Raw genomic sequence first — 27,009 nt, 5'->3', positions numbered from 1 at the left:
GCCAGCTTCAGGGGGACGCCCCCGAGGCTGAGAGACACCAGTGGAGCCAGGATGGGTGTTCCCCTCGCGAATCTAACTCACTTTGGGTTACTACCTCTGGCAAAGTTTTTGTCCCTAACGCGCTTTTACCTGTTTTGTTGTATTATGTGCACTCTCTTACCTATGCTGGTAAGAGGGGAATGTTGGATGTAATAAATACTACATGGTATCACCCCAAAATACATTGGGGTTTACAAATTGATTTTATTGAATTGCCACGTGTACATAGTTATAAGTATTGCTTAGTTATTGTTGATGTGATTAGCTGATGGGTTGATTTTGCTATTGATGTTGCTATTTTGCTATTGTTACTCCTGCTATTAGGGGAAGTGCACTCAAGAATTATATGGTATTGTGGTCAATCTGTATTTACTCCATGACATTTATGTAAAGATGATCAGATGATGTGCAGAGGAGACAAAGGCAAAATACCCTGGAAGGCAGAAAGAATAGGACCATGCTCAGGATAGTTTAATGGTTTAATAAGACCAGAGCTAAACAATTGAGAGACCAAGCCTATTGGGTTGTACCCTGTGGACATGCTTTGTGCCAGTTTAATTTCCAATGCCTGACAGATGAATTTAGTTTTCCATGTAAGAAGCAGCAGCCATATCAGGGACGATCTAGACGAACTTGAGGGTTACATCAGTCGTCCCTACGAGAGGAGATGAGGGGAAGAATAGACTGGGAAAAATTGGAGGTTACATGGGAATTTTGTTTTTGTCTTTCAGTCCAGATATTTTAAAATTCATGTTACAAGTTGACAAAACTTTTAATCAGGCGTAGCAACTTCATGGTGAACTATTTTATGGATAACACCTTTCCTTACTCCTATTCCGTGCACGCTTTACTATTGACTTATTTACTGCCTAGTAACCGACCAGATGACTGTGCATTTCAATGTTTTAATGGGTGGTCCTTGAGACCCTATCTTAATCAAACACAGGAGAATTGGCTCCGGATACAAGTTAATTCTCCTCATGACTCTCCAGAAACACCAATACAACTTGTTTCTGTAGAATGGGATCTAAACCAAATGAAGTTAGCCTGTCTATAGGATTCAGCACATGCACCCATATCAGTACTGCAGTTCCCCCAAGACCTCTTAATGGGACTTACTTAATATGTGGGAGCTGAGCATATGTCTGGTTACCAGGACTTTCGCCACGGTATGATCAGGGGTCTTATGAGACCTGGACAGGGTGCTGTTATCTAGCTTTTGTAATCCCACATTTACGAATCATAAATCATCCTCTACAGCATCCAGAGTGGAGCTCTAAACGAGCTGTATCGGAGTTTGAGGGGTTTTGGTGGCTAATATTCCCGAGATGGGGAACCGCTCGGGCGGGAACTGAAATTTGAAACTTAGCTAGTGCCCTGGAACAATTAGCAAATTGTACCGCTGATGGACTGTACGAGACTCAGGAACAAATAGGCCAGTTAACAAATGAAATGATAGCCCTGCGTCTTGTCGCTCTCCAGAATCGTACGGCTCTAGATTTCCTGCTAGCCGAGAGAGGGGGTACCTGTGCTATGATAGGGCAAGAATGTTGTACATTTGTACCAGATGTATCCTCTAATATCACCAATATCGCGGGGCATGTGAAGGAGGTTATAGAAAGAGCATTTAGCGTTTGAGCCCTCTGAGGGGGCGCTGTGAACTGTTTATGTATGTGCTGTTATGTTTGTGTGCCATTGTATGTTTGTTCTTAGTACCTGAACTGATGTACAGCGCTTTGGTCAATGTGGGTTGTTTTTAGATGTGTTATACAAATAAAATTGACTTGACTTGACTAGGATAATAGGGGCAGAATTAGCCCAAGATCGAATTAATGCTTCAGGATGGGATTGGTTTGGTTTAGGATATTTGTGGGGGCCGATTCTCCATTATGGCAGTATCATTGCATTAATTGTTGTGATTCTGTTAATCTGTTATTGCTTCGGTCCATGTATACGCCAAATATTTGTCAATCAACCACTTTAAAAGACTGTGATTATAGTATAATCAAAGAGGGGATGTAAGGGCTCAAATTCAGCGTAGCCATGTGCGTTTTATTGCAGGGGTGTAAAAAAGGTGTAAAAGCTCCAGCTCGATTATGTTGCCAGGACATCCTGTTTATGGCTAAGGGTATCCTTTGATATGGGCAACTGGATTTAAGGCCTTGATGGTTAGCCATCCTTTGAAGTGTTAAGAAGAACAACTTGCCATATGGACTGCCCTTTGTTCCCAAGAAAGAAGAGGTCACGATGGACACAACGGACACGGAGGTCCCGAAAGACACATAAAGATTTATCGGACATTGTAAAACTTGCCATATAAGGTAGCAACAGGAAATGTACTGGCACATGTATTTCGGGTATAAATATGTGTAATTGTTAGCATTCGGGGAGAGAGACTACACTGCCTTCCTAAGCGTTTCTAAACGCTTCGGTTTCTAGACCCTCTCCCAACTGGGTGAGTAGAATAAAGAGGTTAAACGAATTCGGTTGTCTGCCTGTTTTTTCTAATAGGCCACAGACTACAACACCCCTGCCACCCCAGCAATTGACTATTCCAGATGCTACGGTCAGGCAAACGCCTCTGCTGTCACGCTGTGAAAAAGGAGAGGATGAGACGGAGTTTCTTCCCACAGGCCATCGGGACTGTTAACTTTTATAACTCCAGGGGCTAAATTTTGTCTTCTCTATATTAACTTTATTTATATGCTGTAACTGTAATTCTTTTTTGTGCACAATCCACTTTCATTTCAATACACATCGTGTGTGTGTATGTGACAAATAAACTTGACTTGTATTAGACCTAAAATGTAGTCTGTTTCACCTTGCAGATGCTGCCTGACCTGCTGAGTATTTGGGGCAATTTATGCTTTTATTCCACATTTTAAGCCATGCATGTGGTTTGGGCCGCAGGTGTGGTAACAGGTGACAGAAGTCACTTATTAAATCAGATTCCCGCTGTTTCTGCAATTGTCAAAGTTAATTCTCAAAGTTACAGCTGGTCTGTGGTCGCACCGCGTGGCGTTGCTGCCATCTAGTGGCGGGACCAAGAAGTGACGCGATTAACGCGTTGAAATGAACGGATCGACAGCTCTGATTCCACTTGCTGTTTATTTCTCTCTTCCCACATTTACATTCCCCCTGGTTTTATTTCCACGCTCACTGGGGGTTTTACGACGCGGAATTTGGGGATTAAATGGGAGCCGTTCAGCGCCGACCTGTTGTCCACCGGGTTTCTGCCCCACAGCCCCTGAGCCCCGCTCCTGACGCCGGTCCCGGGACCCGACCCTTTTACACACCCGGAGCGGAACCGGAGCAGATCCTCAGCCACTGGTTTACATAATAAAGCCCGAAGAAAGGATAAAGTTTCCCCGTGAATTTATTCCCAGTGAAGGTGTGGAGATGGGACTTGGTGTCCGCGTCGTAAAATGAAACTGTCCCGGACTCGTAACTGAGATAAACTCCCACCCTCCCGGGGATGGGACGGGCGGGGAGACGGGATGGAGGGGAGGTGAGTGCATTAAACCCGGCATCCCCCCGCCTGATGCTCCAGACTCCAGTCTTCGGGGTCTGTGTGACCCGTCCCTTCCTCTCCACAGACTCTGCGGCGACTCCCAGACTCCAGCCCCGACTCCCCGCCACCTCCACCTCCCAGTAATGTCTCCCCGATGTGAATCCCTCCGATCCCAGCACACACGCACTGCCTGTAAACCTCTTCCCGGTGTCAGGGAGACTCCTCCGGGTCCCGGTCCATCTCACCCTCTTCCGATCCTCAGACACCTCGAGCCACGGACCCGCTGTTTCCACATCCAGGGTGACGGAGACTGGGGGGAGAAGCAGAGAATCAGAGAGTCCCCGGGGGTCGGGGGGAGACTCGGGCAGCGCGGCCCCGGGACCGGGGGAGAGGCCGCTCGGCCTCAGGCACAGGCGGGCGGACAACTGAAACCCTGCCCGGGGTTTCACCCCGACAACAGCGGGTGGACAACAGACATCTCTCCCAGAGTTTTTATCCGGGGATGGAGAGGGGAATTTCGTGAGGTGGGGAGGGTGGACGAGTGCAGAGAGTGAGGAGGATTGCGAGATTGCGGTGGGGATGGGGGAATGAAGCGGGTTATTCAGATATGGAGGCAGTTTGGAGCAAGAGGAGATTGAGGTGAGCGGTAATTTGAGGTTGTTAAAGAGGAGGTAGAGGTGTGGGGTGGAATTGCCATGATCATAGTGAATGGGGGCAGACGTGAGGGGCCAGATGACCGGCCCCTGTTTCTTTGAGTGGAGGGTGAGAGAGAGGGAGGGGTGGCTTGGACCGTGGAAGGAAGCAGAGGTTGAATGATCAGGTGTTAGACAGAATGGGTGGAGACTTGTGGTTGTGGGGTCATTGAAAGAGAGCGCATTCACGGGTGGATTTGATGGGTGTGCACAACTAACACACTGATCTCATTGTGAACCAATATATAAACTTCACTGAGGGATTTGACAACGTTCCGCGTGTAAGGCTGGTCCAGAAAGCGAAGGCAGGTGGGAGCCAAGGCGAGCTGATGGAATGGATCCACAATTGGCTTGGTGGTTGGAGGTAGAAGGTCGCGGTAGAAGGGTGATTTTTCTGCTTGGAGGTCTGTGACTGGTGGTGTGCAGCAGAGATCGGTGCTTCAACCTTTGCTGTTCATGTTATATGATCATGGCTTGGATGTGAATGTGGGCGGTGTCATTAGTAAGTTTGTGGAGGAAGCAAAAATTGTGGATAGTGGGGAATGTTGTCAAAGTCTACAGCAGGATGCAGGGTAATTATCTAAACCTTATTTGCATTCAGAGATATCAAATCACGAGAGTGCAGGTTTATATTGAGAGCAGGAATTTTAAAGTATATCTGAGATTTAGGTTTTACTAGACCAAGTTGGGCCCAAACCTCTCCTGCATTAGTGCAGCACCCTCTCCTCCCCCCCCCCCCCCCCCCCCACCCCCCCCCCCCCCTCCCTCCCTCCTCCCTACCTCCCTGGGAGATAAATTTAAACTTTAAAATGTGAATAACTTAAAAAATATAACACCGATTTCAATTAAACTCTTTCCATTCGCACCAAAGGGATGACGGTAAGTAAGGTGGGCCTAAAATTGTCGCACTATCGTGTACCTTTTTGTCTGTAGTTCAGGAACGAACAAACAAACAAACGAGAAGTTTAGTACATAGATTTACACTGAGAGTGGGTGATATCTGGAACATGCTACAGTGGATGTGGTGGAGTGGGATATCATCGCTATATAGGAGATATTTAAATAGTTGAGGTGCAGAAGAATGCCGATGGAATGTGGGCAAATCGATTAGTATAACTGGGAAAAGATGGTCATGGACACAATGGGCCGAAGGGCCAGCCTCTGTAATGTACAACCATGGCTCTCAGGTCCAAGAGCACTGAATGACTCCACAGCCACCGGTGCAGGGTCGTTCCTCAGTCTCTGCGTGCAGTAATGTCTCCTTATCTCTGTCCTACACGGTGCAGCCCACATTCTGAGAGAGTGCCCGCTCTCCAAACCCATCTGACAGGGGAACCATCCTCCCTGCATCCATCCCACTGAGCCCTGTAAGGACTCTGTGTTTCACCGAGATCTCCTCTAATACACCCAAACGCTCGAGTACACAGGCCTAGACTACCCAATCTCACACCGCACAGCAAAATCATTGTCGCAGGGACAAGGATTGTCAATCTTTGCCGCATTCAACTCTGTGTAAGGTTTATCATACTGTAGGTATGAAAAAAACTAAAGATCACAAGAAAATAGCAGGAGGAGTAGGCTCCACTCCTCAGGCCGACTCCACCATTCAATGTGATCCTGACTGATCTAAGATGGCACCATTTCCTGTTCTCCATAACTGCTTCCAAGCCCGTCAGGGGCTCCCCGGGACAACAGGAAAAAGGGTGGCCACCCGCAAAAAAAAAAAGTTAGGAGGTTCTCCGCTTTATTTGGACTAATAGCCTGTTGAAAACGGGGACTACTGGTGGCACAGGAGCATTGAGATAAGGATATATTACTGAATGGGATTTAATGGTGGCTGGACAGACGGGTGACTGCAAAGAAATGAATGACTGAAGAAAGGAGTGTGGGTATGAGGTAATGTAAAGAAGATAAGGTTTGGAATAATCCTATAAACATAGACTGCCCGATGTACTAAGTGGGCAGTCAGATCCTGATTGTTCCAGCCGTTGTTTGCAAATAAAGGCTTTTAACTTCTTGAAGAATTCTCCGTGTCATCTGCTTAATTTTGAACACCGGTAACCACGACAAAATTGGCGTAGTCGGCAAGATCGGAAAGAGGCCCGTTCAATAACGGACGACAAGCTAAAGGCGCTTCCAAGCCCGTCAGGGGCTCCCCGGGACAACAGGAAAAAGGGTGGCCACCAGCAAAACAAAAAGGTAGGCGGTTTTCCGCTTTATTTGGACTAATAGCCTGTTGAAAACGGGGACCACTGGTGGCACAGGAGCGCCCAGGCGGTCCAAGGGCCTCTCCGATCCAACAGAACCTATCGTTAAATTACTTTTTGAAAAAGGAGACCCGGAGGATTGCTGGAGAAGGCTGCGTAGTGGGGTAAGTGGATAATAGTCAAGTAAGATCTTGTGCGACGTCAATAAGACCTTGTCGATACCGCCCTAAGAGGATAGGGGATTGGTTGGCTAGGGGTCTGGACGGGCAGGATAAAACATCCTGTGGATACCACTCCAGTTAACTAGGGATCTGCACAGGTAAGATAAGGCGTCCTGTGGATACCATTTTGATTAGCTAGGGGTCTGTACGGGCAGGATCAGATGATCTGTGGATACCGCCCTAAGTGAGTACGGGCAGAACAAGAATTGGAATAATTGGATAACATTAAAAAATAAAATTGCAAAATATTAAAGAAATATAGTAGAACTGTAGAAGATAGAAATAGCGTAGTAGGTAGTATAGTATAGTGACCATAGAGACGGAACGGAGTGAGAACAAGGACTGCATTTAAACTGACTGACCAAGTGCACTAACATAAGACGAGTACAATTGGACTCATGAATCCCCATGCTAGATATTAGGAGTGCCCAGAGAACCCGAATGGGAAGGGACTTTACCCAGTGATAACGCGAGAGGCAGAAGAAGAACCCATGGTTCAGGTAATTTTGGGAGGACGGTTAACACCTATGATGATAGACACTGGAGCTACATATACTTGTGTACAGCCGCAGTATGCCTCCCACCTTCCCAAGTCAGGAAAATTTGTTAAAACTGTAGGGTTGTCGGGAAAAACACAGTTAACACGATGCACAACCCCCGTAAGTTTGAAAATGAGCAATAGAGAAATAGTATTACCGATATGTTAATAACACCTATAGGTCATATACCTGTGCCTGGAGGACCATTTAGACACTTGGTGATCGACTATGTGGACATGCTGAAAACGGTAAGAGGGAAAAGATACATGCTGGTAGTAATAGATAGATTTAGCAGATGGGCGGATGCGATACCGTCTAAAGATGTGGGTGCAGGAACTGTAGTCAAGTTTCCGACTGACGAGGTCATCCCACGATTCGGCATACCGACCGAAATCAGTTCCGACAATGGAGCGGCTTTTATGCAAAAAACAGTTAAGTTGGTGCTGCAAACCCTAAGAGTGAAACAAAGATTTGAGTGTGTGTTCCACCCTCAGTCTCAGGGCATGGTAGAAAGGGTTAATGGAACGTTGAAAGCTAAGTTGAATAAGATTTGTGCAACCACAAAGTTAAATTGGATCGATGCCCTGCCACTGGCATTAATGAGCTGTCGCATGCAAACTAATCGAATAACTCATTTAACACCACACAAAATGCTCACTGGCAGACCCATGCTGATACCCAGATGGAGAGGTCCTTACAAGGGACCAAGCCTGGAACAATTAGAGGTGGAAGTGAAACAATACATGCAACAGTTAACTATGATACACAAGTCTATTTATACACAGGAAAAGCAAAGGGAGCCAGAGGTGGACCAGGAAGAAGGGCCTATTAAACCCAGAGATCAGGTTTATGTGCGAGCTTTTCGACGAAGGTGGAATGAACCAAGAAGGGAGCGACCATTCACGGTAACTAAAGCCTCACTGACTGCCGTCCAGGTAGAGGGCCGGTCTACATGGTACCATCTCAATCATTGTACAAGGACTGTCCCACAGGCACAACCTGTGAATAACCTCGAGGTAAGCGGGCAAGAGAACGAAAATACAGGAGAAGAGGTAAGCGAGCGTGAGAACGAAAACGCAGGGGAAGGATCAAGCATTGACCAGATCATAAAGGAAGTCTTGGGGGACATTAGTGATTCTGAGGTTGTTGAAAATGAGGTTGTGGGCGCCTGTCCTCCTCGCGACAATATGGGTGGAGGCCACGATTGCTTCTTCCAACTCAAACCTGGAAGTCCTCGACTTTGCAGACTTGGACTTGGCAGAACCAGACTGGTCCTAACGTTGCCCTGCTAGGGTCAGGGGAGCAGGTGCGGAATCGAAGGGACATTAAGAAAAGGGATGTCTATTGAAATCGTCCTGCTTGTAATTGCTATAATATTGTGTTGTGTTTTTCCATGTATCAAATCTCTCCTCGTGCAAGCTACTGTGAAGCAGTTCCCGTTGTTCCAGGATAAGAGCGCGTCTACCCTCCAAGGGAAGCAGACCCTGCCGATAGAATACTATAATGATGACCAAATTGCATTGGAGGAGTACTAGGGATATAGATTGTAAGGGTAGCTGGGTCTTTTTTCCTACCCCAGGCAAATGGGGGTGGGGTTTTGGCCTAGTGACCCAGGACTTTAGTATGATAGAGGAAGAACACTGACGAGCTGCACATTATATATCTCAACACCCTGAAGTGGGGGCTAATAATGATCAGGTTTATGCCGTAAGCCAATGACATGTGCGACTGTTAGTTTTCTTTTTCTGTGAGACCATGTAGGTCTCAAAGGGGGATATATGGGAGTATATATTTTGTATAGTGCACGAAATTCAGACATTCAAGTGTTAACTCTGTAGCATGTGTACTCTTAGGCATTCCTCAGTTAGCCTGGCATTATTCCTCAGTTAGCAGTCCTTAGATCCCTTGTTCCATATTTGGGTCCTTAGACTTAATCCTTAGGCATTCCGACTTTGGTAACCTTTGACTTAGGGATTGCCTGTATACCATTATCTCTTTGCCTTGTCACATTTGGATGAAAGATAATGGTGGCAAGAGAAGAGAAGACATATGTCTTGGGAGGATGGATGGACTAGAATAGAAAATATGGGTGGGGGAGTGTGAAGAGATAAGAGTATTAAGATAAGGGTAAGGCAGTAAATGGGATTTAATGGTGGCACACCAGACAGGAGGACTGCAAAGAAATGAATTATTATAGAGCAGGAGTGTGGGTATGAGGTAATGTAAAGAAGATAAGGTTTGGAATAATCCTATAAACATAGACTGCCCGATGTACTAAGTGAACAGTCAGGACAGTCATGCGGTTGACTTCCTGATTGTTCCAGCCGTTGTTTGCAAATAAAGGCTTTTAACTTCTCGAGGAATTCTCCGTGTCGCCTGTCTTAATTTCGAAGCTAAAGAAAACCACGACAGCCTCCACAGCCTTCTGTGGCAATGAATTCCACAAATTCACCACCCTCTGATTAAAAACATTTCCCCTTATCTCAATAGACAATAGGTGCAGGAGGAGGCCATTCGGCCCTTCGAGCCAGCACCGCCATTCAATGTGATCATGGCTGATCATTCTCAATCAGTATCCCGTTCCTGGCTTCTCCCCATATCCCCTGACTCCGCTATCCTTAAGAGCTCTATCTATCTCCTTCCTAAAAGTACATCTTTTAATTCTGAGGCTATGACCTTTAGTCCTAGACTCTGTCACTAATGGAAACATCCTCTCCACATGCATTCTATCCAAGCCTTTCACTCTTCTGTATTTTTCAAAGAGGTCCCCCCTCATTTTAAATTCCAGTGAGTACAGGCCTAATGCCGACAAACGTTCATCATAGGTTAATCTACTCGTTCCTGGAACAGACTATTCAGACTGGGACATTTTTTCTTGGGAGCCTGTCAGAGAAACATTATCAATGTGTATAAGATGCACAGCTAAGGTGATTAGCCACAATACTTTACCCAAGGTCGGAGAGTCTGAACCTCGAGCGCATCAGTTTAAGATGAGAGTGGAAACAATAAAAAGGACCTGAGGAGCAGGTTTTTCAGTCAGTGGGTAGTGTAGATGTGGAACGATCTGACAGAGGAAGGGGTCGAGGCAGGTACAATTACAACAGTTCACAGAGAATTGGGTAGATACGTGGATAAGAAGGACTTGGAAGGATATGAGCCAGACTCAGGCAAGTGGGGCTAGCTTGGTTGGACAACTTGGTTGGCATGGTCGAGTTGAGTCAAAGGGCCTGTTGCTGTGCTGCAAAACTCTGACTCTGCGATGCTTCCCAGCAGATGAGCTTGGTGGGAGATCAAATCTTCAATTTCCCTTCAGTCCCAAATATCATTAATGTTTGCATCTAAGTATTACTTAAAGATAGACACAATTGAAGGTGGACAAAAAATGCTGGAGTAACTCAGAGGGACAAGCAGCATCTCTGGAGAGAAGTAATGGGTGACATTTTGGGTCGAGACCCTTCTTCAGACTGAAGAAGGGTCACGACCCGAAAAGTCACCTATTCCTTCTCCACAGAGATGCTGCCTTTCTCGCTGAGTTACTTCAGAATTTTGTGCCTGCCTTCGATTTAAACATGCGTCTGCAGTTCCTTCGTACACCTACTACTTAAAGATGTCAGGAACAAGAAGAATGGAAAAGGTATAAGCTTTACCTTGCTTGAAGTCATCAGATGTTTCTTTAAATGCTGTGTTCAATGAAACAGGGCAATGAAACTTATCAATTGGCAAGGCATCGTCTACCACCGACAGTGGTTTGGCTTCATCACGAACCCTGCGAATATTTAACAGCTTTTCATCAACTGAGCATCAGAAATGTTTTGAGTTGTTCCACAAAAATGTTTCCATCAAGAGCATGTCCTACCTTCGCTTGCGACCAGCTTCCCCCTGAAAGAAATAAAACACAAATCTCAATTGACTGAGATGTTACGTCCTCATCCCGACAGCGGGAATTTCTCCACATTTCTACAACCCTCTGATAATTCCCATTTCCCAACTCTTATCGCCGCTGCCATGTAGATAGAAAGCTGATATTGCCGTAGAGATGTAGAACGATGGGGAAAAGCACAAGGAGTGTTCATGAGAATGATGCCATAACTGAGAGGATGGAGCTCAATGCAAAGACTGGGCAGGTCATGGGATTTTATCTGGAGAAGATGTCAGGAATGATAAGATAGAATTTAAGATTAGCGGTGGATTTAAATGGGGGGGGGGGATGAAATATCTCTAATCGATGGGAGAGCAAAAATCAATACTGAAATGTAACGTGGTCTTCAATAAATACTGAAAGGAATGCAGTCATGAGAACATGGACCTCACTTGCATTGGAGGGACTGAAGCCAACAGCAGAGATAATTTAAGGGTGAGCGGGATAAATACGTGAGCGCTCCTGGAATACAAGGTATTGTTACCGGGTGTGGTGAGTAGATGGGAGGGATGTTGAGTGGAGCAGAAATCTTTACCGGATAGGATGGGCCGAATGGCCTGTCTATGATGTAGAATGTGATGTCATTTTTGGTGAACAATAGGTGCAGGAGTAGGCCATTCAGCCCTTCGAGCCAGCACCGCCATTCAATGCGATCATGGCTGATCACTCTCAATCAGTACCCCGTTCCTGCCTTCTCCCCATACCCCCTCACTCCGCTGTCCTTAAGAGCTCTATCCAGCTCTCTCTTGAAAGCATCCAACGAACTGGCCTCCACTGCCTTCTGAGGCAGAGAATTCTACACCTTCACCACTCTCTGACTGAAAAAGTTCTTCCTCATCTCCGTTCTAAATGGCCTACCCCTTTATTCTTAAATTATGGCCCCTTGTTCTGGACTCCCCCAACATTGGGAACACGTTTCCTGCCTCTAATGTGTCCAATCCCCTAATTATCTTATATGTTTCAATAAGATCCCCCCTCATCCTTCTAAATTCCAGTGTATACAAGCCTAATTGCTCCAGCCTTTCAACATACGACAGTCCCGCCATTCCGGGAATTAACCTAGTGAACCTACACTGCACGCCCTCAATAGCAAGAATATCCTTCCTCAAATTTGGAGACCAAAACTGCACACAGTACTCCAGGTGCGGTCTCACCAGGGCCCGGTACAACTGTAGAAGTACCTCTTTGCTCCTATACTCAACTCCTCTTGTTATGAAGGCCAACATTCCATTGGCTTTCTTCACTGCCTGCTGTACCTGCATGCTTCCTTTCAGTGACTGATGCACTAGGACACCCAGATCTCGTTGAACATCCCCTCTTCCTAACTTGACACCATTCAGATAATAATCTGCCTTTCTATTCTTACTTCCAAAGTGAATAACCTCACACTTATCTACATTAAACTGCATCTGCCATGTATCTGCCCACTCACATAACCTGTCCAAGTCACCCTGCAGCCTTATTGCATCTTCCTCACAATTCACACTACCCCCCAGCTTAGTATCATCTGCAAATTTGCTAATGGTACTTTTAATCCCTTCATCTAAGTCATTAATGTATATTGTAAATAACTGGGGTCCCAGCACCGAACCTTGCGGTACCCCACTGGTCACTGCCTGCCATTCCGAAAGGGACCCATTTATCCCCACTCTTTGCTTTCTGTCTGTCAACCAATTTTCTATCCATGTCAGTACCCTACCCCCAATACCATGTGCTCTAATTTTGCCCACTAATCTCCTATGTGGGACCTTGTCGAAGGCTTTCTGAAAGTCGAGGTACACCACATCCACTGACTCTCCCCTGTCAATTTTCCTAGTTACATCCTCAAAAAATTCCAGTAGATTTGTCAAGCATGATTTCCCCTTCGTAAATCCATGCTGACTCGGAATGATCCTGTTACTGCTATCCAAATGCTCAGCAATTTCGTCTTTTATAATTGACTCCAGCATCTTCCCCACCAGTGATGTCAGACTAACTGGTCTATAATTACCCGTTTTCTCTCTCCCTCCTTTCTTAAAAAGTGGGATAACATTTGCTATCCTCCAATCTACAGGAACTGATCCTGAATCTATAGAACATTGGAAAATGACCACCGATACGTCCACAATTTCTAGAGCCACCTCCTTAAGTACCCTGGGTAGCAGACCATCAGGCCCTGGGGATTTATCAGCCTTCAGTCCCATCAGTCTACCCAAAACCATTTCCTGCCTAATGTGGATTTCCTTCAGTTCCTCCATCACCCTAGGTTCTCCGGCCCCTAGAACATTTGGGAGATTGTGTGTATCTTCCTCAGTAAAGACAGATCCAAAGTAACGGTTCAACTCGTCTGCCATTTCTTTGTTCCCCATAATAAATTCCCCTGCTTCTGTCTTCAAGGGACCCACATTTGCCTTGACTATTTTTTTCCTCTTCACGTACCTAAAAAAACTTTTGCTATCCTCCTTTATATTATTGGCTAGTTTACCCTCGTACCTCATCTTTTCTCCCCGTATTGCCTTTTTAGTTAACTTTTGTTGCTCTTTAAAAGAGTCCCAATCCTCTGTCTTCCCACTCTTCTTTGCTATGTTATACTTCCTATCCTTAATTTTTATGCTGTCCTTGACTTCCCTTGTCAGCCACAGGTGTCTCTTACTCCCCTTAGAGTCTTTCTGCCTCTTTGGGATAAATTGATCCTGCAACCTCTGCATTATTCCCAGGAATACCTGCCATTGCTGTTCTACCGTCTTCCCTGCTAGGGCCTCCTTCCAGTCAATTTTGGCCAGCTCCTACCTCATGCCTCTGTAATCCCCTTTGCTATACTGTAATACTGACACTTCCGATTTTCCCTTCTGCCTTTCCATTTGCAGAGTAAAACTTATCATGTGGTAATCACTGCCTCCTAATGGCTCTTTTACCTCTAGTCCCCTTATCAGATCAGGATCATTACACAACACTAAATCCAGAATTGCCTTCTCCCTGGTAGGCTCCAGTACAAGCTGTCCTAAGAATCCATCTCGAAGGCACTCTACAAACTCTCTTTCCTGGGGTCCATTTCCAACCAGATTTTCCCAGTCTACCTGCATGTTGAAATCTCCCATAACCACCGTAGCATTACATTTGTGACACGCCAATTTTATCTCCTGATTCAACTTGCACCCTATGTCGAGGCTACTGTTTGGGGGCCTATAGATAACTTCCATTAGGGTCTTTTTACCCTTACAATTCCTCATTTCTATCAATACTGATTCAACATCTCCTGGGTGGGTAAAACAAACAGAGCAAATTCCCCCACGGTGACCACCCACTGCTGATGGGAACCGGATATAGATGATCAATCTGCTGTGTGTGGGCCAAGTTCTAATTTCAATGTTAATCCCCACAATGTGGTCATGGCTGATCCAGCCCAGGACTGAACTCCTCTGCTTTGTTCCATTCCCTTTGATTTCAGTTCCCCAAATTTTCAAAAATGTATCTTCCCCTGGTATAAATATGTCTAACAGGTTAAACCTCTCAGAGTCTGTGGGTTGGAGAATCCCAGAGATTTACTGCCCTCTGTTCATTCGTGTTCCTTCGGATCAGATATAGATTCAGCCGTCGTAGTTTTGAGCTCTACAGAATACAAACACCTCTCTACATTCCGGCCAGGCAGTCCTGAGATCCCATAGATTATGTGGGAGGCCAATTAGTTTGGGAACAACAACAACTGGAACTGATGAAATATTTACTCAGTTCTCAATTACTGGTAAATGCAGCATTTATTTCAGAAATGTCACCCACCATTTTGTGACTGCACTTTCACTTCGCCAGACTGTAGTGTAACCCCTCACCTTCAGAAACACCACACTGTCCTTTTGATCCATCTGCTGCTGCAACTTAAAGATTTCCTCCTGAATGGAATTTAAATTCTCTTCAATTTCTCGAAGATTCTTCTCCATTGCATTTAGAATCTTCTTCTCTTCCTCCCGGATATCTATCAGTACATGCTGCTCTTTCTCAGAGAGAATCTGGTGCATTTCAGCAAACTCGGATGTGATCTTGGACTGAAGGTTGTGTGACTGTTCCTGTGAAATGAAAGGTGAAGATCAATATTTCATCAATATCTCAAAGTATGGAGTCGTGCATTTTGGTGGTAGGAATAAAGGCATAGATTATTTTCTAGATCGGGGTCAGAATCCAGAAAATGGAGGTGCAAAGGGATTTGGGAGTGCTGGTGTTGGATTCCCAAAAAGTTAATCTGCAAGTCGAATCGATAATAAGGAAAGCAAACTCTGTGCCAGCATTTATTTCAAGAGGGCTTGTATACAAAAGCAGGGATGTAATGTTGAGGCTCCATAAGGCGCTGGTAAGGCCGCATTTGTAATATTGTGAACAATTTTGGGCACCATATCTGAGGAAAGATGTGCTGGCTCTGGAGATGCTCCAGAGGAGGTTTACAAGAATGATCCCAGGAAAGAGTGGGTTAACCTATGATGATCGTTTGTCAGCACTGGGCCTGCACTCGCTGAAGTTTCAGAGAATGAGGGGGACCTAATTGAAACATACAGAATAGTGAAAGGTTTGGATAGAATGGATGTGGAGAGGATATTTTCACTAATGGGAGAATCCAGGACTCAAAGTCAAATTCTCAGAATTAAAGGACGCTCTTTTAGGAAGAGAAAGAGAAATTTCTTTAGTCAGAGGGTGGTGAATCTGTGAAATTGTTTGCCACAGAAGGCTATGGATATTTTAAAGGCAAATATAGATAGATTCTTGATTAGTACAGGTGTCAGAGATTATGGGGAGAATGCATGAGAATGTGGTCTGGAAGGAGAGATAGGTCAGCCAAGATTGAATGGCGCTGCAGATGTCATGGGCCGAATGGCCTCGTTCTACTCCCGTTCCTTATGACTTTAATTCCCTGCTGCCTATTCCTTTTCACGTACCCATTAATTCTCATTCATCCGCCCACCACCCACATTCGCAGGGCTAATTTACATTCCCCGATTGACCACTGGGGACCTAAGATACTAGAAACATAGAAAATAGGTGCAGGAGTAGGCCATTCGGCCCTTCGAGCCTGTACCGCCATTCAATATGATCATGGCTGATCATCCAGCTCAGTAACCTGTACCTGCCTTCTCTCCATACCCCCTGATCCCTTTAGCAAAAAGGGCCACATCTAACTCCCTCTTAAATATAGCCAATGAACTGGCCTCAACTACCCTCTGTGGCAGAGAATTCCACAGACTCACCACTCACTGTGTGAAGAAATGTTTTCTCATCTCGGTCCTAAAAGACTTCCCCCTTATCCTTAAGCTGTGACCCCTGGTTCTGGACTCCCCCAACATCGGGAACAATCTTTCCGCATCTAGCCTCTCCAACCCCTTAATTTTTTTTATATGTTTCTATAAGATCCCCCTTCAGTCTTCTAAATTCCAGCGAGTACAAGCCTAGTCTATCCAGTCTTTCTTCATATGAAAGTCCCGCCATCCCAGGGATCAATCTAGTGAACCTTCTCTGTACTCCCTCTAAGGCAAGAACGTCTTTAGTCAGATTAGGAGACCAAAACTGCACACAATACTCCAGGTGCGGTCTCACCAAGGCCCTGTACAACTGCACGCTTGCTTTCAATGACTGGTGCACCATGACACCCAGGTCACGTTGCATCTCCCCTTCTCCTAATCGTTCACCATTCAGTTAATACTCTGCTTTCCTGTTCTTGCCGCCAAAGTGGATAACCTCACATTTATCCACATTATATTGCATCTGCTATGCATTTGCCCACTCGCCTAATCTATCCAAGTCACTCTGCAGCCACCTAGCATCCTCCTTGCAGCTAACACTGCCACCCAGCTTCGTGTCATCCGCAAACTTAGAGATGTTGCATTCAATTCCCTCGTCCAAATCATTAATATACACTGTAAATAACTGGGGTCCCAGCACTGAGCCTTGCGGTACCCAACTAGTCACTGCCTGCCAATCCGAAAAGGACCCATTTATTCCTACTCTTTGCTTCCTGTCCGCCAACCAATTTTCTATCCACCTTAACACTGAACCCTCAATGCCATGTGCTTTAAGTTTGTACACCAATCTCCGATGTGGGACAATAGACAATAGTCCATAGGTGCAGGAGTAGGCCATTCAGCCCTTCGAGCCAGCACCGCCATTCAATGCGATCATGGCTGATCACTCTCAATCAGTACCCCGTTCCTGCCTTCTCCCCATACCCCCTCACGCCGCTATCCTTAAGAGCTCTATCCAGCTCTCTCTTGAAAGCATCCAACGAACTGGCCTCCACTGCCTTCTGAGGCAGAGAATTCCACACCTTCACCACTCTCTGGCTGAAAAAGTTCTTCCTCATCTCCGTTCTAAATGGCCTACCCCTTATTCTTAAACTGTGGCCCCTTGTTCTGGACTCCCCCAACATCGGGAACATGTTTCCTGCCTCTAATGTGTCCAATCCCCTAATTATCTTATATGTTTCAATAAGATCCCCCCTCATCCTTCTAAATTCCAGTGTATACAAGCCTAATTGCTCCATGGACCTTTGGCTAATTGGACCTTGTCGAAGGCCTTCTGAAAGTCCAGATACAACACATCGGCTGGTTCTCCCTTATCCAATCTACTAGTTACATCCTCGAAAAATTCTATAAGATTCGTCAGACATGATTTGCCTTTGGTATATCCATGCTGTTTTGTCCGATGATTTCACCACTTTCCTAATGTGTTGCTATCACATCTTTAATAACTGACTCTAGCATTTTCCCCACTACCGATGTTAGGCTAACTGGCCTATAATTCCCCATTTTCTCTCTCCCTCCCTTTTTAAAAAGTGGGGTTACATTAGCTACCCTCCAGTCCTCAGGAACTACTCCAGAATCTAAAGAGTTTTGAAAAATTATCACTAATGCATCCACTATTTCTGAGGCTACTTCCTTAAGCACTCTGGGATGCAGCCTATCTGGCCCTGAGGATTTATCTGCCTTTAATCCATTTAATTTACCTAACACCACTTCCCGACTAACCTGGATTTCCCTCAGTTCCTCCATCTCATTAGACCCCCGGTTCCCCGCTATTTCCGGGAGACGGTTTATGTCTTCCTTAGTGAAGACAGAACCAAAGTATTTGTTCAATTGGTCTGCCATCTCCTTTAAAGAGGAGCAAGATAGACCACTCGACTCTTAAAACTGTAGTCGGTCATGGGTAAATTTCAGCGCCATTTTAGTAAGCAGATTCTGTGTGCCGGACTGGGCTGTGTTTACAACTCTCTGCGATTTCTTCGTATATAAAATGTTTGCAAACAATTATTTTTGTTCAACTTCTTGGATGGGTTGATAGTTGACATCTATAACTATTTCTTGAAGAGTTGCTGCTTCGTGATCTTTAAACTTTGGATGTTACTGATTGAATATTTGCACGAGAGATCCACTGTCTGTATCAGGCCAATTGATCATATTTAATGAACTGTTCATCTTTGCTTTCTCTGTTAATTTTAATTTCACCTCCATGAGCTGTATCTCTTTTTGTTTTATTTTAAAAAGTCATGGATGCAGAGATTAGGCATTTGCAAACAATAGAACTCTACTGTATCCACAATATAATTGAAAAGACAATTAAATTTATACTTAGAGCCAAGAAAATTTGAATTGGTGAATTGATTAGTTAAAAATCCTTGACAGCAATTATAATGACCAATGCTGTCTGATGTGGTACAGAAGCTTGAATCCAATTCAAATAGACACAGTGGTGGAGTAAATCACCGGGTCAGGCAGCATTTCTGGAGAAAAGGGATGGGTGATGTTTCATGTTGGGACCCTTCTTCAGACAAAGGGGGGAAGGTGAAGAGCTGGTATAAATCAGGGCCTGATCATTTCATTGGTTAGCTGACATGCGAAACAGTGCAACCCTGTATATCTTGCACACAAAATGATGTAAATCTTACCATGAATGACAGAAATAAAAAGTGTTATCCTTGTTTATGAAGTTCATTTATGAATGATGTAAAATTAAAGGGGATTGGTGCAATTTACTGCTAACCCACAAATGGGTCATTATGAGATATTCACATTTGAAAAATCCACAAATCACAAAAAAAACAAGAAGGTGCCTATGTGATTTGACCAACTTATCGGTTGAATTTAAATATGATTTTTTTTACAGGTTGTCGGGTAGAGGGTAAGTATTGTGTCAATACATGTAACTCATTTTTCACAAAAGTGAGGGTCAGCGCCTCAATTATATGTTAAATTCAAAACTAAACTATGGTGGTAATGAGAATCTATGCTATTAGCTGATATAGTCATTTAGAGGTATTATATTTTGTTGTAGTAGAGATGGTTTCTTTTGTTGTTTTAGCTAATATAAAATGAATGCTTATTTTAGTGGAAAGCAGTAAGATGGATGCTTGTGGCAGAAATGTTATCCTTGGGAACAGAACATGTTTGTCCCTTTACGAATGATAAGGAGTGTACAGAAAAGATGGGCTATTGTGCTCTCTCACAACTCTGTCTGACTGCAAGTGCTGTGTATTGAAACAGTAAAGCAAGGTCATGCAGCTACGAGATTGCTCGTCTATAGAGATAAAAAAGTTTCTTTCTTAGTAACAACTCCTTATTTGGGTGCGTGGGAAAGTAGGAAAAGTTTTGAATCCACTCTAGGTAAATTGATGCGTTTCTCTAAAAACATGTGACTTATATTAATGGTTTGGTTTCTGAGCATGTGACCTGTATCAATGATTTTGTCTTCTCTGTAACCATGGGTATTGTATTAGATGTGTAATTGGTCCTTGTATTAGGTGTGTAATTGGTCCTTGATTTCTTTTTGTCACACCTCTCTTTTTCTGTATAAAAAGTAAACAATCGTGGAGAAGTTGTTCTTCCCCTCCCCTGAGTTGAGATCTTTTCAGACACTAGTATTGAGTCTGGAGATCCTCTTGGGGAAGAACCCCATGGTGGAATAAATCTGATGTGCTAATCCAGTATCACGTGTGATTATTCAGACTGAAGGTAAAGAACTTGATTTAACAGCAATGTACATTATTCATGTCTAAAGCTAGCACTTCTGTATAAGTGTAGGTATGTATGCATTACATTTTATTACACTAATGTAGAATGAAAATAATGGAAAAATATCTTGATATGTGTTCATAGTTATTTTATTAACAATATTAGGATTTCTGGAAATAAGTTTGATGTCACTGATTGCGAATGTGTATGGGTAGGCCCTAATGAAATGTATGTGAGAGAACAGTGAACATGATAGGGAGAACCATGTACTGAGAAGTGTGTGAATGACTGATTTTATATTTTTGTATATATATATATATATATATATACACAGAGAAAAAGAGAGAGAGATTGAAAGTAAAAAGGTTGCCAAACAAATAGAGGAAATCACTAGAAAGAAACTAGACATATATCTATGTGTGTATATATAAAACCCATAAAGGTCAAATCGCCTTTATGGTTTATGTACATCATGTGAAAAATAAGATGAAGAGAGAAATAGAGCATTGCTTTAAATCAAAGTTGCTTTTGATCCACGAGAAGGAACCTTGAGATCTATTTATCTCCATTTTGCCTCTCACATAAACACACATACACAAACACACATTGATATATATACATATATATATATATATATAAGTTAAATTTGTGCTGAGTGTGTGTTTGAGCAATACAAGGGAAACTGCACAAAAGAGGGGACTGGGGAGGAATGATGGGAGGGACATGGGCAGAAACAGTAAGAAAATAAAACCAGAGAAATTTAGCAGGGGAAAACATTAAAAAATAAAAATAACAATAAAATGTGAGTTGATAGATGAGATATTTTCTGCACTTTGATGGGATCATCACACATACTGTTCCCCCACAACACTGATTACACTGCGAAGCCGGTTTTGCTTACTAAAATGGCGGACGTTCCGTTACGTACTACACTTCAGTATACGCGATTTCGACGGAGTGGTTCATCTTGCTCCTCTAGTATTTTTGTTGGGGACGTGAAAGGAATCCGCCGCGGTCACAGGGAGAAGGCGTGAACCAACGTCACCCATTCCTTATCTCCCGAGATGCTGCCTGACCTGCTGAGTTACTCCAGCTTTTTGTGAATACACCAGAACTAGGAGACAGCAGCACTACTTGTGTCACTGCGCTGCCCTGTTATTACACGTATCACAGGGATCAAACCTACACAACATCAGGAAATCGAAACTTAAAAGCCTCACCAGAACTCCAGAAATCTTCTCTTTCTGTTGCTGCTCCATTTGCTGGATTCCCGATTTATATTTTGTGAGAGACTGGATGGAAGATTTCACCTGACCCTGGAATTGTGTTTGGTAATCAGAACATTAAATTGTTGAACAGTAAAAATTGAATTAAAATGATGTGATTAAAATCGGTTTGCTTTTACCTTAAAGATTTCAACAGCTTCATCTACCGGCATGAAGCGGTGATCTCTGTGTTCCCGCGCATCTCGACAAAGCAGGCAGATCAGCTTCTTGTCAGTTTCACAAAACAGCTTCAGTTCTTCCTGATGTTTCTCGCAGTAAAGTTTACTTTCCTTCTCTGGATTTTTTTCCCGATTCAGGCTCAGTGTTCGAGCTTTCTCAGCCAGTCTCGCCAAGGCCCGATTCACCCTGAGGGTGCGGTCTGTAAACACCTCTCTACATTCCGGGCAGGAGTTTCTCCCCTCCCTGTCCCAACTCTGTGTGATACAGGAGCGGCAGAAGTTGTGCCCGCAGTCCAGTATAACCGGATCGGTGAAGAAATCCAGGCAGATGGGACAAACTGCCTCCTCGGTCCAACTCTCGACCTGGTCTTTCGAAGCCATTTTCTCCGCCACTTCCTGGTTCAAAAGGCGTTCCCTTTCGCGCAGCTGCTGAACCCTTGCAGTATCGGGGCACGGCTGAGGGGAGGCGGAGCTCAGCCCCGTCAATCACAGCCCTGACCAGCAAGTGGATGTTATTTGAAATAAGCTGCGGGTAAATTTCATTCCCTTAAACTAAATACATCAGTGTTTCCCATCGTGAATTGTTTATTGTTTTAGGCTGCACAATGATATTATTTCTACAGCAAACACTGTTATTTCATTTAACAGTCTCATGCGCAAACTTGAAGTCAACTTAATGAGTCAATATACTCGATTGTCACATGAACCATGGGACCGTGAAATGCTTTGCTTTTGCATGCAATCCGGTAAAATACAGACCTCCCCCAGGCAGTACAGAGAGAGTCGCCACGTTTCTGGAGCCGACAAAGTTGCGAGATGTTTATGGAACTGTCTATATTTCCCCGCAGCGGCGAACCAGGTCCCGCCGCACGAGGCAGCAGGCGCCCCCGCGCCGCCCCCCTTCCTTCTCGACTCCAACGAGACGACATAGATTTTAGCACAGTGGGGGAAAATTTCAAGGGTCATGTTTTATTACACAGGGTGGTGGGTGCCTGGAACGTGCTGCTGGAGTGGTGGCATTGCAGTCTGATGTGGGCGGAAGGGACTGATCTAGTTCTTTGTGGCCATCAACTAAACCGACAGGTTCATTATAGCTCCCATTCCCAGCTCCTCCCCCACAACCAGTAGGTTCTTGGACCGACCTGCAGTGCCCGCGTTTGGCCCATATCCCTCCAAACCTGCCCTATCCTTGTATCTGTCCAACTACTTCGTAAACGTTGTGATAGTCTCTGCCCAACTACCTCTTCCAGTAGCTCGCTCCATATAACCATATAACCATATAACAACTACAGCATGGAAACAGGCCTGTTCGGCCCTACCAGTCCACACCGACCACTCTCCCTGACCTAGTCTCATCTACCTGCACTCAGACCATAACCCTCTAATCCCCTCTTATCCATATACCTATCCAATTTACTCTTAAATAATAAAATCGAGCCAGCCTCCACCACTTCCTCCGGAAGCCCATTCCATACAGCCACCACCCTCTGAGTAAAGAAGTTACCCCTCATGTTACCCCTAAACTTTTGTCCCTCAATTCTGAAGCTATGTCCCCTTGTTGGAATCTTCCCCACTCTCAAAGGGAAAAGCCTACCCACGTCAACTCTGTCCGTCCCTCTCAAATTTTTAAAAACCTCTATCAAGTCCCCCCTCAACCTTCTACGCTCCAAAGAATAAAGACCCAACCTGTTCAATCTCTCTCTGTAGCTTAAGTGCTGAAACCCAGGCAACATTCCAGTAAATCTCCTCTGTACCCTCTCCATTTTGTCGACATCCTTCCTATAATTTGGCGACCAGAACTGCACACCATACTCCAGATTCGGCCTCACCAATGCCCTGTACAATTTTAACATTACATCCCAACTTCTATACTCGATGCTCTGATTTATAAAGGCAAGCATACCAAACGCCTTCTTCACCACCCTATCCACATGAGATTTCACCTTCAGGGAACAATGCACAGTTATTCCCAGATCCCTCTGTTCCACTGCATTCCTCAATTCCCTACCATTTACCCTGTACATCCTATTTTGATTTGTCCTACCAAAATGCAGCACCTCACACTTATCAGCATTAAACTCCATTTGCCATCTTTCAGCCCACCCTTCCAAAAGGCCCAAGTCTCTCTGTAGACTTTGAAACTCTACTTCATTATTAACTACCACCACCCATATTGTGTTACCCCTCAGGTTCCTATTAAATCTTTCCACCCTCACTTTAAACTTATGTCCTCTGGTTCTCGATTCCTCTACTCTTGGCAAGAGACTGTACATCTTCCAGATCTGTTCCTCTCGTGGTTTTTTAGTCCTCTCTAAGGTCATCCCTCATCCTCCTGCGCACCAAGGTAGAGAGTTCCAGCCTGCTCAACCTCTCCTGATAGCTCAGGCCCTGGAGTCCTGGCAACGTCCTCGTAAAACCTCTTTCTCTCTGATCATGCGCACTCATTATTGCAATAACAGGACGTTGCATTGTCGATAAACTGCCATTCATCACAGATGGGAATGTTTAGAATTGCACAACGCTCAGGTTTGTTGACTTCCCATCAGCGTCTGAAGCAATTGAAGCCTGATTGGGGTAGGCACTCCACCAACACGCGCAGTGGAGGACAAGCCCATGTCAGCATCAAACACGCTGAAGTGGAAATGGTGAAGGGCATCAGGCTCCTTGGCGTAAATATCATCAACGATCTATGGTGGACCAACCACACTGCAGACACAGCCAAGACGCCGCACCAACACCTGTACTTCATCAGTGGACTGAGGCAATTCCGCATGTCGCCAAACATGTGGTCAGGACAAGACAGTCTGAGCTATAAGCAGAGATTGAGTTGGTTGGGACTCTATTCCTTGGAGCGCAGGAGGATGAAGGGTAACCTTATAGAGCTGTATATGGTCATGAGAGGAATAGATTGGGTGGACAGAGTCTCTTGCCCAGAGTAGGTGATTCGAGGAACAGACGACTTAGGTTTTAGGTGAAGGGGAAAAGATTTAATAAGAACCTGAGCGGTAACTTTTTGGCACCATGGGTGGTGGATTTGTGGAACAAACTGCCAGAGGATGTGGTTGAGGCAGGGACTATCTCATCATTTACGGAGCAGTTAGACAGGGACATGGATGGGCCAGGTTTGGAGGGATATGGACCAAAAGCTGGGACTCGTGTAGATGGAACATGTTGGCTGCTGTCTCACTCTATCATTCTATTACTCTAGCAAACCTCCAAGATTCACCATAAAATCCACCGTCAGTTTGATTCACAGCTTGGTTTGGGAAAAGAGCGCAAGAAATTTCACAGAATTGTGGATGAGGCCCAGACCAGACACCATCTGCACTTATTTCTGTCTCGGATAAGCAGACAACATAATCAAATACGTCCCACCCCGGCCATTCCCTTTTCTCCCTGCTCTTGTTGGGTAGAAGGTACAGAAACTTGGAAGGGCGCACTGCCAGTCTCAGGAGCAGACTCCTCCCCTCTGTTATCGGGCTTCTGAACGGTCTTTCCATCAGCTGGTCATTAGGGGTTGTTGGGTCTGTTCTTGTGCTGCACTGATCTGTGCCTTGTTTTCTCTGTTGCGTGGTAGTTGAAGGTTATATTTCTGACGAGAAAGAAGTTTACAGTGGACCTTACTTTACTTTAGACATACAGCATGGAAACAGGCCCATCGATCACCAATTCACTCCTTTTCTATAGAGATGCTGTCAGACCCGTTGAATTCCTGCAGCTTTTTGTGTCTGTCATCAATTCACACTTATTCTCTGTTGTCCCATTTTCCCATCTACTCCCCACACATTTGTCGGGCTTTTACAGAAGGCCAATAAACATACAAACCGGGATGTCCTTTGATTGTGGGAGGAAAGCAGAACACCCGGAGGAAATCCACGAGGCCACAAGGAGAACGTGCAAACTTAGAACAGTCAGCAGCTGAGGTCAGGATCGAACCCGGGTCCCTGGCCTTGCGGCAGCGGCTCTTCCCGCTGCTCCACAGTACCTCAGAAATATTAAGACTCCTCTTTCCAAATACCCCATAATGCCGCCAATTTTTTCTGTTTTTGGTTGGCAGTTTATGGGCAGACTCACATTCTAATCGACCATTGAACTGGGAAAAATAAAATAAAAACCCTGATGCTGAAAATCCAAAATGAAGACAGACAGTAAGATGCAAGAAATACTCAGTAGGTTGGTTAGCGCGTGTAGAGAAAGAAACGGAGTTAATGACTCAGGTTGAACACCATTGGTCATCAGTATTAGATCTGAAATGTAAGGTCTGTTTCACCTTGCTGTTGCTGCCTGACCTGCTGAGTATTTGGGGCAATTTTTGCTTCTATTCCACATTTTAAAGCCTCAATGTTTTAAGCCGGGCATTTGGTTTGGGTCGCAGGCGTGGTAACAGGTCACAAAAGTCACTTATTAAATCATATTCCCGCTGTTTCTGCAATTGTCAAAGGCTGCAGGACCGGATGGTGTTCAAGGAAGGGTACTGAAGGACTGTGCTGAACAGCTGGCTGAGGTATTCACCAGGATCTTTAACCTGTCATTATCTCTGGCTACGGTCCCCAAGTGCCTGAAGTCGGCTATCATAGTTCCGGTGCCGAAAAAAGCAAAGATCTCCAACCTGAACGACTACCGCCCGGTTGCCCTAACGCCGATTGTCATGAAGTGCTTTGAGAGGCTAGTCCTCTCACACATCAAATCCAGCATCCCTGACTCACTGGACCCACATCAATTTGCATACAGGGCAAATAGATCTACAGAGGACGCCATCTCTCTGGCTCTTCACACTGTCCTGACTCACCTAGAGAGACAGGGCACGTACGTGAGGATCCTATTCATAGACTATAGCTCCGCCTTCAACACGGTCATCCCCACCAAGCTCATCACCAAACTCCACCAGCTAGGCCTTAGCTCGTCATTATGTGACTGGATCCTGGACTTCCTGCTGGAACGACCGCAGGCAGTGAGAATGGGCCCGCACCTGTCCTCCACTATCACCCTGAGTACCGGCACACCACAGGGCTGTGTTCTGAGCCCCATGCTCTACTCCCTCTTCACACACGACTGTGTTCCTGCATTCGACACCAACACCATTGTCAAGTTTGCAGATGACACAACGGTGATCGGGCTGATCACCAACGGGGATGAAACAAACTATAGAGCGGAGGTGCAGAACCTGGCGGACTGGTGCTCGGATAACAACCTGTCCCTAAATACCACCAAGACCAAGGAGCTGATCATCAACTTCCGTAGGTCACATAACGGGGAATATGCCCCGATCTCTATCAATGGGGTCAGTGTGGAGAGAGTGTCCAGCTTCAAGTTTCTGGGCACTCACATTTCGGAGGACCTAACATGGTCCAATAACACTGCTGCGCTGGTCAAGAAGGCACAACAAAGACTGTTCTACTTAAGAACACTGAAAAAGTCTGGTCTACCCCAACAGCTGCTGAAGACCTTCTACCGCTGCACCATAGAGAGCATCC

The 27,009-nt window shown here is 45.0% G+C and overlaps 1 protein-coding gene across 1 annotated transcript; it reads right to left on the bottom strand.

The window, feature by feature from the left end:
- Nucleotides 1-662: 662 nt before the first annotated feature.
- Nucleotides 663-21,561, bottom strand: LOC144602870 (E3 ubiquitin-protein ligase TRIM69-like). Its single transcript, XM_078415992.1, has 6 exons — nt 21,497-21,561; nt 21,312-21,407; nt 14,935-15,168; nt 11,066-11,088; nt 10,857-10,975; nt 663-694 (listed from the first exon to the last, which is right to left on the bottom strand). The coding sequence occupies exons 1-6, from the start codon at nt 21,527-21,529 to the stop codon at nt 663-665; spliced, it is 537 nt and encodes a 178-aa protein (XP_078272118.1). The 5' UTR covers nt 21,530-21,561.
- Nucleotides 21,562-27,009: the final 5,448 nt, after the last annotated feature.

The sequence above is a fragment of the Rhinoraja longicauda genome, chromosome 19 (genome assembly GCF_053455715.1).
Source record: "Rhinoraja longicauda isolate Sanriku21f chromosome 19, sRhiLon1.1, whole genome shotgun sequence".
In the NCBI taxonomy this organism is placed as follows: domain Eukaryota; kingdom Metazoa; phylum Chordata; class Chondrichthyes; order Rajiformes; family Arhynchobatidae; genus Rhinoraja; species Rhinoraja longicauda.
This window is presented reverse-complemented; position numbering and strand designations above follow the sequence as displayed.